This window comes from Kwoniella europaea, chromosome 1 (assembly GCF_036810445.1).
Source record: "Kwoniella europaea PYCC6329 chromosome 1, complete sequence".
Taxonomy (NCBI): Eukaryota; Fungi; Basidiomycota; class Tremellomycetes; order Tremellales; family Cryptococcaceae; genus Kwoniella; species Kwoniella europaea.
The window spans coordinates 6,088,751-6,102,188 of NC_089487.1; the positions used below are offsets into that span (position 1 = coordinate 6,088,751).

The window sequence follows — 13,438 nt, forward strand, 5'->3', positions numbered from 1 at the left end:
ACTTGGCAAAGAAAGAGTGTTAAAGTAAAATGCAAAAGAGTGAGAGTTGACGATTTGAGAGTATACAAAGGTGAAGTTGCTGTGAGATGCGAGTGCCTATGGTTGTGGTTTGATAGCTTGATCAATATGATTGTTACAATATGATTACGGTGCCATGATGAGATGCGATGCGATGCAATGATCTGTGCTGCGAATGCCTGCCCATGCTGTGACAAGCCAAAAACAATGGAAAAAAACATAATAACAAACGCGTTCCCTTGGCTTGGACTATGCGTGGGTTCCCACGTGGATGAACCCTGATAGAAGGCCAGTGCATGTCCTACATTTGCCACTCCCACCCATTTCGGCCTACTCGAAAAATTGATGAAGTTGAGTAACCGAGTGGTCCGCCTTAACGTCATCCAGCTGATAGATGCATAGTGACTTAGAGGATCCAGAATCCAATACGGTAGAGAGAGGTGTGCATGGGGTTGTGTTTGTTTTGTTAATCACCTTGTACCGAGGTGTCTGACACGGGAGCCGCCAAGCTATGAGGAAGTGGAAGTTGTCAAAAATCCTTTCATGACCTGCCCCTCTCTTACTTGACATCACCTGATCATGTCCCATCCCCACTATACTGATCGTATCAAGGGGTATGTATATAAGCTAATGACCTATCATGAACGTTGTTCATCCAAATAAATGCCCAAATTAGCTTTTCAACGTAAACAAACTACCTCCAACAATCGTGTACCCTTGTGGCGGGTGATCTGAGATCCGATCTATTCCCCAAAGAATTGACTTGCGACAACATCTATTCGATCACCACGTGGCTCCCAGAGATTTACCGTAACACGTCATAACAACCTCCATCGACCGAAAGAAAGGACAGAAGTAAAGTTCTCGACTTTTTGGATCCTACGAGTATCCTTCATATCCCATCACATCTACCCATCATCCATAAACGGATCATACATACATACATTGATGATATAGCATTACTAGTTCCCTCGACTCACTCACTCACACTCTTTTGGACCCACCTCACACCTTCGTGGTGTATTGATCCATACCACTCCCCCTATACTCCACTCCATAACACACGTTCCTTCCCCCATCGCCACCCACTTCTCTTCGCCATGACGGCTCTCTCGCCTTTCCGGTACTTCGCCGTGGCCCGATACCTCGTCCATAGGTGGGTAGATTCCATACCATCCATCAAAGGAAAGGGAAAGGCGAAAGCCCTACAGCATTACAGACAACATCAACATCAACTCAATCACCTATTACGTTCAACATCCCTCGATTCCCATTCTTCCTCTTCTCCTTCGCATAGCGATGTACCTCTAGCTGGACCATCGCGTCTATCTCATCACCATAATCAACATCATGGTCATGGCTCTGACCCTAGAAGAAATGGGAAAAGACAAGAAGTAAAGTTTCCTAAATTAGCGCCGGATCCCAAATGGCCTCCTGGACCAAAGGAGATATTTAGGTTGATGAATGACGAGAGGTTGATGGTGGGAGGCAAGATACAACCGCCTAGGGAAACTGTCGTGCTATGTCATGGTGAATTGCTATTTCTCGTGTTCACTTCTCTCTCCTGTGCGACAGACATCACTTGACTCTATAGGGTCTTCCTTCGTCTTCTATTCATATCACACCCTCTTGTCTGCCTTTCAGACTTCCCAGTTTCTGGGTTAGGATCTTGAGGACTTCATTATGTCATGGGTATCAATGCTAACCTACGGTATGTTCCCAGGTCTATATGGCTTTTCGACAGCTACTCCAATACCCCTTTTCCCCTCTCTGAAATTACATTATTGGGCGAACGTGCTTGACGTTTTGCGGAATAAGATAGGTGCAAATGTAGTAGTAGTTGGCGTGAAAGGGTAAGCTCAACTTCCTTGTTGCCTTTTAAGAATGGAAAATAGCTTACATACGATGGTCAACGTAGAACCGGTTCAATACAGGAACGTGCTGAGCAGATGCACCAATTTCTTAAAGACACCTTGCCTAAAGGTACCGGTGTCAACTTCGTCGCTCATTCGATGGGGGGACTGGATTGTCGATATCTGATATCCACCATCAAACCGACATCCTACACACCACTTTCACTCACCACCATCGGAACTCCTCATCGTGGATCACCATTCATGGATTGGTGTGCCGCCAATATAGGTGTAGGGTCCGTTGCAGCTGCCGCAACAGCCGCTTTAGCTAGTGGAAAAACTAAAGCCCTCTTACCTTATTCCATGAAATCACCTTTGTTATCGCGTCCACCGACCAAACAAGAAACGAAAGAAGCGGTCGAGTCTTCCTTCGGTAGTAGTTTCGCATCTGGGTTGACCTCTTACCTCTTGTCGATATTCGATTCTCCAGCATATTCCAACCTGACTACATCATATCTCCGAGATCACTTTAATCCTTCAACACCAGATTCACCTAGTGTCAAGTACACCTCGGTCGCAGGGAGGATATCGAAGATGTCAGTTTTGCACCCATTATGGTTCCCGAAATTAGTTCTTGATGCAGCAGCAGAGAATGGATACGCGGAAGATCACTCTAATATCGTCCATGGCCCCAACGGGAAAAGGTTGTACGAAGGAAATGATGGATTGGTCAGTGTCAGTTCGGCCAAATGGGGTGAATATCTAGGTGCTGTCGATGAATGTCATCATTGGGATCTAAGAGGTGAAGGTGGATTATTCCCTCAAGGTTTAGGTAATTCAGATGAGAAATCGCAAAAACAGAAGAAAGAACAAGAACAAGCAGAGCAGGATGCCTTGTCGGCTGAATTGGAGAATGAGTGGAAATCTAGTAGTGGCGAGAATGGTTCGAAACATGGTGTCAATCAACATCTCGGCTTGTCTATCGGACTCACGACGAACCCGTTAAAGAATCCCGGTGCAGCCGTTGAAGAAGCTTTGAATAAGTTTGAATTGAAAAAATCGATAAAGGATGATGGTAAAGCGGGATCATCTCCTACGGGAAGTTCTTCAAATTCATGGGATATAGCTCAAGTTGGACAAATCATCGATTGGGTAACTGATTATTTACCTGGAGATGGGCAGAACAAGGATAGTGAGATTAGTAAACAACAATTGAAAGATGCCACGTTGGAAAAACAATCGGAAAACAAGGAGAAGGAAAAGAGGAAGAAGGAGAAATTCGATTTGGGAAGGTTTTATGGTGGGTTGATGATCAAGTTGAGAGAAGATGGGTTTTAGTGCTAGATGAAGAGTAGATGAGGATGAGTAGATTTACGGATTTACGGATTAGGTACAAGGACGGATCAGTTCAACACATCCTGTAATATCCATTAGCATACATACCTGCATTTAGTAGTATACTTCAACGTTGTACATTATAATTATCTATCAAGGTTATGATATATGCCTTGCACATTTCAACCAGTACCACTTTCATACAGGTTCTTTTTCGAACGTATCTTACTGTTCACGCTATCGACGAAAATATCAGGCACACATCAACCAAGAGGGTGGAGGTTGTTCACCTCGAGTCAAGTTGTGTCGGTCGTAAACATTCAAACCGTGCAACTCATCCATACTCCTGTTACTCGTTCAGAACACCCAATCAGCGACAATGGTTCCTAAACCATGTCGGAACACGCTCATGAAGACACTCAAGAAGAGAGGGAAAAGAGACAATTGAGACACAAGACATTATCAGCTTATTACCCCAAATTATACACCCTATCAACCTTGCTCACTTCGACTATCTCGAATGCCAACACCGATCGACCAATATCCAAATCTAATGATCCAGTACCGTATAAAAACCTTTTGGACAGATCGATATGCGCATATAGAAGTAACGAACAAAAAGAGCAGCTGGAAGAAAAGTTGAAGGGATGTAAGAGATCCAGTGGACTATCTCAGCAGGAATCGATCAATTGCGTCTTAAGGGATTTATCGAGGAATGGAGAAAAGAATGTATTGATCAGTGGAAATAGAGTGAGTCAGATTAAATCATCCTGCTCACATAACGTACAGCGAACATCTTATAACCTTGTATGATCTTGGCAGTTCCCCTCAGTTGAATTACCTATTAACATTTCACGGCCACATGTTGAAAATAGACATGTGAACAGTCCGAGTAGCGTTCTGAGGGGTATGGAGTGGAAATTACTCAGATCAAGGTGAGTTCTTCATCATCTGATAATTATTTCCGTCTATCTTGTTCTCAAATGATGAAACATGTGGTACGCTGATGAAATGTGATATTGGTAGAATCGGAGATGAAGCTTTTAGACTAGTCTTGATTCACACGTCGCTTTTTTTACCTGTGGGGAATAATTGTTTTATCCAACTGAGTGGAATACCGATATATGATCTATACGATCATTCCAAGATCGCTCAATATCATCCTCATCCTCATCCTCAAAATGAAAATGATGGACCAAATACCAATTCAACTCTGGATGAACCATGTGAACATAACAAGTGGAAAAGGAAGAGGAAAAGCTCGAAGGATGACGATGAGAAAGCAGGGAAACGCCCAAAGAAAGCTAGAAGGTGAGTTGCTCATGGTACCCAATCAGGGTCAGCTGATTGAAGTATAATTTGATTTGCAGCGCTCTAGCGGAAATACAGATCCCCAGACAGAGGATGTACTACGGTCATATATCTAGGACTTCCAATGGTAGAATGGTACATGGATTACCGCATTCCCGTGAGCTATCAGCAAACTTTTTTCAGATAAGACGGACTGAAAAAGTCGCTATAGATCCACTCCATAAACTCTCCCAGACGGTTGGAGAACCATCAACCAAAGATTACCTTGAACTTGCACAACAGATACTTCCTTCGTTATTTCGACCACATTCATCAGGGGATGACGAGCTACCGAAAGTACGAGGTAATCTGAAACGACTCGAGGGTGTGCTGGGTATGATCAGAGAACTGGTGGTCAGATATAGAAAGATCGATTTTAGGGATGCGTTAAGGAGATGTAAGGATACTGAACAGGTGGGCCAGATATTGTAGACGGAGTCAGGGTTGCAATTATTTTGAGATGCTGAGTCTGTTGACATCTCACAGGTTCTTTCACAAGTGAGTCTTTTGTGTGACGGTAATGATACATACAAGCTGACTTTAAGGTCTAGTCTCTCCTTATCAGAAGCGAGGATGAACCCTCCGAAAGAGACAAGAGCATACCGGTAACCCAGGTGATACCCAGTACCCCTTTAACTCTGGTCAACACTGAAAATATAAAAACTGCAAATGGGAATGACCCCCTCCCTCCCATACTGGCGGCGATACCTCATGGCCAGGTGAGCTGCTTATTGCGTCCCCACGTCATTTGATTGCTCCAGCTCACTATCCGTTAAATCCTAGGTCTGCCGTTATGTCACTATGGTCTTTCGGAGTCTGTTCTCCATAGATATCATGGGCAGCCAACACAATCTCGATACCATCCTATCCCGTCAGTGAATCGTCCCCTTCTGTCACCGAAATTATAGCTTTCGATACAGATCAGCTTCGCTGATCAGTAAAGCTGTTGGATGTTGATTAACTGTAGATGCACGACGAATCGTCAAAGCTAAACAATACGAACCTGTAAACCTGCATACGGTAATTCAAGGAATACAGATGAACGACTTTCAATGGGTTATCGTCGATGGCAAATATACTCAGCGCGTGAACGTTACTGAAGCTGAGAAAAGGAGAAGTTTGGTGGTCGATTTTGTTCATTGGATACTTTCGGATTTCTTGATACCTTTACTCCGAGTAAGTACCTCCAGCTAATCGATCGTCATTAGACAGAGTAATCAAGCTGATTCGGGCAATGATCGTGATGGACAATCGTAGAATACATTTTATATCACCGAGACGTCTACAACTCGATATGAAACTGTCTATTATACGCATGAAGATTGGTTGAGAGCTACGAAACCTCATTTGGAAGTGTTGAAAGATGATTTACTAGTTGAGCTGAACAAGGTCAGTCATAGCACATATCACTTTTCGACTGTCTCAGGAAAAGAAAAAAGAAAGGAGTTCAAAGCTGACGTTTGGTCATGATGGATCACTGCAGACCGAATCGTATTTCGCTCAACAAGGACCACTCGGCGTATCCGCAGTGAGATTAATACCGAAGCCTAAGGGATTCCGACCTATCGTTAATCTAGGGAAGAAAATCGTACGTCTGGCTCAATCAGCTTGGCAGGTCATGATCAATGTATATTGAGTTCAGAGCTGATGGCGATGTGTCATTGATTTTAGAAATCACAAAACCCATTAGGTATACCGATCCCTGGATTTGGAAAGAAGGGGTTGACGGCGAATCAGATTCTGAAAGGTGTCCATCAAGTGTTGACCTTCGAGAAGGTATGTCATCCGCTTATTCGAATTAGCTAGCGGAGTCTTCACCATTATATACAGATCGCTCGGCTGATCTGTGCCTCACTGCGCAGGATCGACATAGAGCTTCATTAGGAGCATCGTTATTTGGTACGAATGAGATTTTTGCGCCTCTCCAGGATCTAAAATCCGAGTTGATCACGAAGCATGGGAAGATGTAAGTTTTCTGGATTTGCATGCTCGAATGCTCCTTTGGCCGGCATGCAAGCTGATATACGTGGTCACTTGAAGACCTAAATTATATTTTGTCAAGAAGGATATAAAAGCTGCATTCGATACGATAAAACAAGATAAGATGATTCAGGTGGTATCGGATTTACTGGATGAAGTAAGCTTCTCCTGAATAACCGTCAGACAAGTTGTGTTATAAGCTCATGTATGAATGGACGCAGAACCATGATTACTGTCTGATGCTATATTGTCTACTCTTACCTCCTGCGAGTCAAGCTTCTCAGGGAGCTTCAAGGAGATTATTCAAGTCCAGAGCTGTGGTTGATGGTAGGTGAAACTATTTCTTGCTTGCACTTGTTAGACCGATAAGCTAAAGAAGGATGTTGGTAGATCACGTAGCGTCGTCTTTCGGTGAATGTGCTCAGGAAATAGCGGAACCCCTTAGAAATGCTGTGATAGTCGATCTCGTGAGGTGGTCATCTGCTTCTTCGACCTTCATCGGTTTGGGTAGGCTAATATTGGTTGGTCGGAGCAGGTTCGACGTAAACATATTACAAGGGAGTCATGCCTAGAGCTTCTGAAGATTCATATACAGAATAACGTTTGGCAGGTGAGTGGCTTCTACTGGGATTGATATACTGGACTCACTGATTTACTTTGATTGCTCCATATCGTAGGTTGGTAAGAAGTTGTACAAGCAGAAAACCGGAATTCCGCAAGGATCTAAGATATCTTCATTATTATGTTCCTTCTTCTATGCTTGTTTGGAGAATGATCATTTGAGATTCACAAGACAGGAAGGATCGGTGAGTTGAATTAGTAGACTGCAGTGAAGAATTGATAATTATGATCGGCTTATCAATATGTGATGGCTATAGCGTCTCTTACGATATATCGACGATTTTTTATTTATTACCGACTCGATCTCCCTGGCACGCAAATTCGTAGATACCATGTCCAAAGGATTTCCAACGTATGGTGCAGAAATATCAATGACTAAAACACTCTTATCGTTTGAGAGTGAATCGAAAGGTCAGATGGGGAGTGTAGTGGGAGTCAATCCTGATGGAGAGATATGTGAGTGAATTGGCGAAAATCAGCTAATAACAGTGAAACGGAGGCGCTGATGTTGTTCAAACAGTATTCCCGTATTGTGGATTTTTGTTGAATATTAGGACGTTGGAAGTGATGAGTGATTATCCGAGATTGATCTCTGGACGTGAGTATACATATCCCTTCTGGCATCTGCCATTTAGCAAAACAAGTATATGTAACGCTGACTCGACGGATACTTGTAAACAATTAGCAATCAAACAAGCATTCTCCCTCCGTTCGGACAGAAATAGAGGTTCAGCCTTTGTAAGTTGGTACAGCCGTCAACTGGAAAATAGGAATCATGTGGCCTATGTAAGTAAGACTCACCTCCTTTTCCAACCCGTGAAAAGATCTGACGATCTGGTTTCCCTTCGCGAAAATAGCTCGATACGATACATAACAAGATTGATACAGTCCATTTTAACATTTTCATCAATTTCGCTTTGACAAGTATGAAGATTCCTTTTTATTTCAGGTCGGATGATTTTATAGGGATTAGCGTAAGGAGGGAAAAGATGATTGCGGGTGAGTCGAGATCATAATCGAAATTACGATATCAAAGCTGATCGATCTTGATAACTAAGATGCGCTGATCTCTTCGATCGAATATACCTATCTGGCTGGAAGAGCTAGGGTGATGCATTCATGTAGGAATGATAAAGGTAGTGACAAAGATCATTATGGAGTGAATAGATTAGCTTTCTTTCTGTGAGTCTAAGTCAAGGATTGATCGAACGTTAAGTTGCCTAATCCGAACTGAACCGACGTTTGCGAATTTGATTCTTGGTAGTTTGGCTATCAATGCTATTGTTAGAGTATTAGAGCGAAAACCTAGATTCAGAGGGATCGTGAATCTACTTAAATCGCAAATGGAACATAAAAAGTATCGTAGGTTGTATAAGAGTAAGGATTTGAAAGAGGTGATGGATAGAGGATGGGATGCTGTAAAGGATGCAAAGTATTGAAGCAAACCCTGTTGACGTTGGTTAATTGCGAATGTGTTGTTATTAGAGATATGTATGTGTCATGCAAACTTGATCGATGAGCAACCTCTGCGAGCATGTCTGCCCACCTCCGTCCACACTGTTTTTATTTTTATGTGATCCATCTCTCATCGTACAAAACCATTCCAACGAATCCAACCGAATCCAATCCAAGTAATCTGATCTGATCTGATATAGCAGGACCGAAGAATAAATTAGATGGTGGTTTCGTCTATCGTATCACATAAAGTATTAGTACCGGTACAACTTGGAATGTATGTCTGAATTGGGAAAAGGTAGACTTACAAGGTCTGGCAGTAAGAGTTTGAGGGAGGTTGTTCTTGATAGAAACGTGTCTAGCCTCTCGGGGTTGAGCAGGTTGTCTCTTAAGAACGACGTGTTCACCCTTCTCTTTAGCCTCTCTCTTCTTGGCGGCGTTGGATTTGACTCTGTCCAAGAATTCTTGTCTGCACTTGGAGTGTTTGATGTGTTCGATTCGGATGTTAACTCTCTTTTCGAGGTATCGACCGTTAACGACTTTGTAGCAGATTACACCGACGGCTCGGGGGGTGACGTTGTAGACGATACCGGTTTTACCGTGGTAGACTATTCAATTTGTAAAACCAAACTTAAACATCAGTCCTTGTCTTCCACCCTACCGACCATTGTCCTAAAACACTGGAACAAGGAGATAGAAAGTCATACGCACACTTGTGGGGCATACCCTTTTGTTGAGAGGCGTTAGCCTTGATGTCAACGATATCACCGACTCGGTAGGTCTTAAGGAAGGTGGTGAGGTTGGGTGAACCGTGTTCTGTATGTGTCGAACCCATCCAGCATTAAGAATACCATAATCCGACACGATTATCCAAACATCCATTCCATCCACATCCATTGATATCAAAAAAAAAAGCGTTTTGAGCGTTTGATGTAGGTGTAGGGCGAGGAGGGTAATAGTAGCACATAGAGATTAACGAAAAAAATCATCAGCATTCCTCCTTTCCTTCCAACATCGATTCCATCCATCAAACCCACCCTTGAAGTTCCTAGAGAACATGTGACGCGTTCGCGCCCTTGAACCGAATGAGTGAGGCATCTTGATTGATCTGTAGCAAGGAAGATGAAGGTAAAGTCAGAATATTATCCTTTTCTACTAGGTGTGAGGTGTTGAAAAGGGTTGCGCTTGATGTGTTGATGGGCGGTATGTCGAGTGCGATAGTGTCGAGCGAGCGAAAGATGCTTACCTCTTGGATGATCTTTTGAAGGCTAAAGAAAGAGATCAAGAATGTTACTAGAAGAAGTCGATGAAAAATGTTCAACGTAGAGCGAGCAGCAAACGACGGTGAGCGGTGAGTGAGGATGCTTGCTGCCTTGCCGTGCAAAGCCAGAAGCCAGGTGCGGTGAGAGGGCGGAATCGCAAAAATGCAATATAGGGATGCTACGGTGGGAACGGAATCAAATGATCGTGGGATTGTCGGAGTTAAGCAACAACCGATACTTTCGTGAAAACGCTATGGTGGCTTATAATGCCGCGGCGTTATGTTCCTCTACCCAGCGGAGGATTTTCATTGTACATTGTGCTTGCACCATACAGCGAAGGATTGGTATTGGTTGCAGGTCAGTGAGTGTGGGTTTGGCTTGCGACCTTTGGTGTCAGTCAAGTTTATCAATTTCATCCAGTTCATCGTTACCACCTTTTTAGTCCTTCTCCATCCAGCAAGTTTAAAAGTGCGTTCAACCCATCATCAACTGTCAATCGCTCAAGTACAACAGCTGACGTCTAGCCGCCTCCCTCCCTCTACCTTTTCAACAAACCCCCTTGTCAACTTTTACAGATGGTCTCGTAAGTTACATTAGAAGCAGATATGAAAAATGGAACGAGGACGCTGATGGATGGGCTATCTATAGTGCTCCAAGAAAGCAATCAAAGACCTACAAGGTCCCAAAACGACCCTACGAGGCCGCTCGTCTCGATGCTGAGCTTAAGGTGGGTTTTGGGAATTCAACGGTATAAGGGGAATATGGATCGGGAGGCATGGTCGAACTGGATCTGGATCATTGGTGGAACCTCATCGATAGTCTGGAGGGATAATGGAGAGATAGATCGTCGACGGAGAAGATATGGAAGAAGCACTGTTAGAACGAAATCTAGAAGAAATAAATGACCATGCCTCACACCCCTCTGTTCCCCTGAACCATTCTGTAACAAATGTAGTCCGGTGCTGATCCATCACTCATCAACAGCTCGCTGGTGAATACGGTCTCCGAAACAAACGAGAGATCTGGAGAATTCAACTTACCCTTTCCAAGGTGAGTGCCGGTATATCATTACAAACATGAGCTCTGTATTGATGTTATGGTGTAGATCCGACGAGCTGCTCGAGAACTCCTTAAGCTCGATGACAAAGACCCCAAGAGACTTTTCGAGGGTAACGCTTTGATCAGACGACTTGTCCGAATCGGTGTGCTTGATGACACCAGAATGAGACTCGATTACGTGTTGGCTCTTAAGACTGAGGATTTCTTGGAGAGACGATTACAAACTCAAGTTTTCAAACTTGGGTGAGTTGCAATGCTTCTAAACCATGTATCCTACTACCACGATCATCCATCATGCGACGCTATACAACCGAATGCTGATTTTTTGTATCACCACAGTCTCGCTAAATCCGTCCACCACGCCCGAGTTTTGATCAGACAACGACACATCCGAGTTGGTAAACAAATCGTTAACGTCCCTTCATTCGTTGTCAGACTTGACTCTCAAAAGTGAGTAAAACCTATCTGCTTATCATACTATATCTACATCGCATCGTGTGCTAATCTGTTATGTTCAGACACATCGACTTCGCCCTCAACTCTCCTTACGGTGGTGGACGAGCTGGTCGAGTAAAGAGAAAGAGAGCAAAGGCCGCTGCTGGTGGTGATGGTGAAGCCGAGGAGGAGGATGACGAGTAAATTAGTGCATATAGACATTAGTTTATTTGGATTCACAGAAAAATCTTGTAATTATTCAAACATTTTTGCAGGATGCGGTGTGAGATTTGGGATGCATCGCTTTCATGATATAATATTCTTACACTTTCCATTGCAGGCACGCAGGGAGTAATCGTTCATTGGTCTCTTCGGGCATAGGTCATACATTATACTGAGCAATACCGGACATGTCCTATTACAAATCGACTTCATCCAAACCTTTCTTTCGCAAGAGCTCTAAACCTGTCGAGGTGGATCAGCACAATCAGTTATATACTAGTATTCATTTCCATCTTGAGACGACTTACATGTCCATCGTAGCGCTCTCTTTCGCTTTCCTCTCCATCAACCTCTCCGAGTCTGCCGCTCTTCGATCCTGAACAGCGAAATCTTTTCTATCTCTCCTACGAGATTCAGCTTGTTCCCTTGCTCTGACCCTACCAAAGTCATACAATCAATTTAGATCAGTGGAGTGTGTCTCACAAAGGTCAACCAACGGAAGGAGCCAATAAACTCACGCAGCTGCGAAACTACTTTCATCACCCATCAACGTCCCTTCATCCATCTCTAATCCAGCAGCAGTATCCTTATCTCTATACCGTTTATTCTCCGCATTTGTAGCTCTTCGTTCTTCTAATTTACCTTCCCTCCCTCCTGATTTGGGTACCAACTCATCCGCCTTATTATACATATCCCTAAGATGCGATTTCCTCTCTGCCTTTCTTGTATCCTGCGCTACTTCCAGAGCATATTGACGATCCGAGGAAGTAGGCATACTTGGACCTAAAGGCCTGCTGGACGAGCTAGTTGAAGGTGATGGTCCAATGGTAGGAGGCCCATGAGAGTACGAATTGATCGATTGGGTCTCTGTATCCTTTCGTACGGACGAGTGAGTAGAACGAGCCACGTCTTCTCGAATGCTTTTGAGAGATGAGGTTGTATCGCCCCGAGAGGCGAAAGACCACTTATAGCCTGTGTTTTCTGAGGCGGAGGTGCTGGCGGGCGGATGATATTGATGAGGCTTCAGAAGCCCGTCATTCCATCGCTAAAATGATATCAAATGGACTTAGCTATGAGTATACACTCACAATGAATGCTGTTAGATAGCTGATGCTTACCCTCATGAACTTTCTGAAGTATTTATGAGCAGATTGGGATGACATTTCGTCGAGGTACTATACCTTCGGATCAGCTGAGGTTCCCCTTCAAACGTGGACATGCCCGAAGCTGTCTCACCTTGCCTCTATCTTCTTTTAGCCATGCCTTAAATTCACTTGATTTCAGACTGTATCCATATATATGTCAGCTAGGATACGCCCGATTTCATATATTTATGAACGATAGCATGGCATGGATGACTGGGATATAGTGATGGACAGATGGACAAAGAAGCCTAAACTTACAAATAATCTTCTTCCCCTATCTCCTTTACACCCATATCCCTCAAATCTACTCCTTCTTCTTCATCAGATACCGAAGGATCTCTCACATTGTCCTTCCTCTTCGACCTTTTATGATCCCTGTCTCTGTCATAAGGGGAAGCTGACCTATCTTTATGTCTTCGCTCCCCATCCCTCTCACGAGATCTTGATCGATCTCGGTATTTACGGTCTCTCTCCCTATCTCTATCTCTTGATCTGGAACGTGGTCGGGGCATCGTGCGTCGGCGGAATCCAGTGTTGATGAGAATGGGGATGTTATATAGACCAGAGGGAGATTCTCATTGCAATGAACAAGTTTGTTCATCCTCCACCAAGAGATGTCATTTCTCACTCGTTACTCGACGGTTCCGACGGAATTGAATATGACGCCCCAGCTCACCCAACACCGAACCGTTCAATCAAGGTG

At 43.8% G+C, this 13,438-nt stretch overlaps 5 protein-coding genes across 5 annotated transcripts; 3 read left to right on the plus strand and 2 right to left on the minus strand.

The window, feature by feature from the left end:
* Positions 1-1,118: 1,118 nt before the first annotated feature.
* On the plus strand, positions 1,119-3,209 carry V865_002317 (uncharacterized protein; the record flags this gene model as incomplete). Its single annotated transcript, XM_066226119.1, has 3 exons — positions 1,119-1,548; positions 1,742-1,871; positions 1,937-3,209. 3 exons carry the CDS (start codon positions 1,119-1,121, stop codon positions 3,207-3,209), a joined length of 1,833 nt encoding a protein of 610 aa, XP_066082216.1.
* Positions 3,210-3,599: 390 nt separating this feature from the next.
* V865_002318 (uncharacterized protein) lies at positions 3,600-8,596 on the plus strand (the record flags this gene model as incomplete). The annotated part of the gene is made up of 24 exons (XM_066226120.1): positions 3,600-3,956; positions 4,029-4,141; positions 4,233-4,517; positions 4,577-4,674; positions 4,720-4,970; positions 5,043-5,054; positions 5,108-5,275; positions 5,340-5,427; positions 5,524-5,732; positions 5,814-5,945; positions 6,040-6,144; positions 6,228-6,332; positions 6,419-6,522; positions 6,597-6,693; positions 6,758-6,863; positions 6,927-7,003; positions 7,072-7,146; positions 7,214-7,342; positions 7,415-7,613; positions 7,678-7,755; positions 7,843-7,943; positions 8,015-8,156; positions 8,216-8,339; positions 8,422-8,596. 24 exons carry the CDS (start codon positions 3,600-3,602, stop codon positions 8,594-8,596), a joined length of 3,330 nt encoding a protein of 1,109 aa, XP_066082217.1.
* Positions 8,597-8,829: 233 nt separating this feature from the next.
* On the minus strand, positions 8,830-9,710 carry V865_002319 (uncharacterized protein; the record flags this gene model as incomplete). The annotated part of the gene is made up of 4 exons (XM_066226121.1): positions 8,830-8,846; positions 8,921-9,220; positions 9,324-9,428; positions 9,650-9,710. 4 exons carry the CDS (start codon positions 9,708-9,710, stop codon positions 8,830-8,832), a joined length of 483 nt encoding a protein of 160 aa, XP_066082218.1.
* Positions 9,711-10,449: 739 nt separating this feature from the next.
* Positions 10,450-11,572, plus strand: V865_002320 (40S ribosomal protein S9; the record flags this gene model as incomplete). Its single annotated transcript, XM_066226122.1, has 6 exons — positions 10,450-10,457; positions 10,523-10,601; positions 10,859-10,924; positions 10,980-11,176; positions 11,273-11,383; positions 11,452-11,572. The coding sequence occupies 6 exons, from the start codon at positions 10,450-10,452 to the stop codon at positions 11,570-11,572; spliced, it is 582 nt and encodes a 193-aa protein (XP_066082219.1).
* Positions 11,573-11,799: 227 nt separating this feature from the next.
* V865_002321 (uncharacterized protein) lies at positions 11,800-13,247 on the minus strand (the record flags this gene model as incomplete). The annotated part of the gene is made up of 6 exons (XM_066226123.1): positions 11,800-11,833; positions 11,899-12,027; positions 12,109-12,635; positions 12,709-12,765; positions 12,827-12,875; positions 12,994-13,247. 6 exons carry the CDS (start codon positions 13,245-13,247, stop codon positions 11,800-11,802), a joined length of 1,050 nt encoding a protein of 349 aa, XP_066082220.1.
* Between the last annotated feature and the right edge of the window lie 191 nt (positions 13,248-13,438).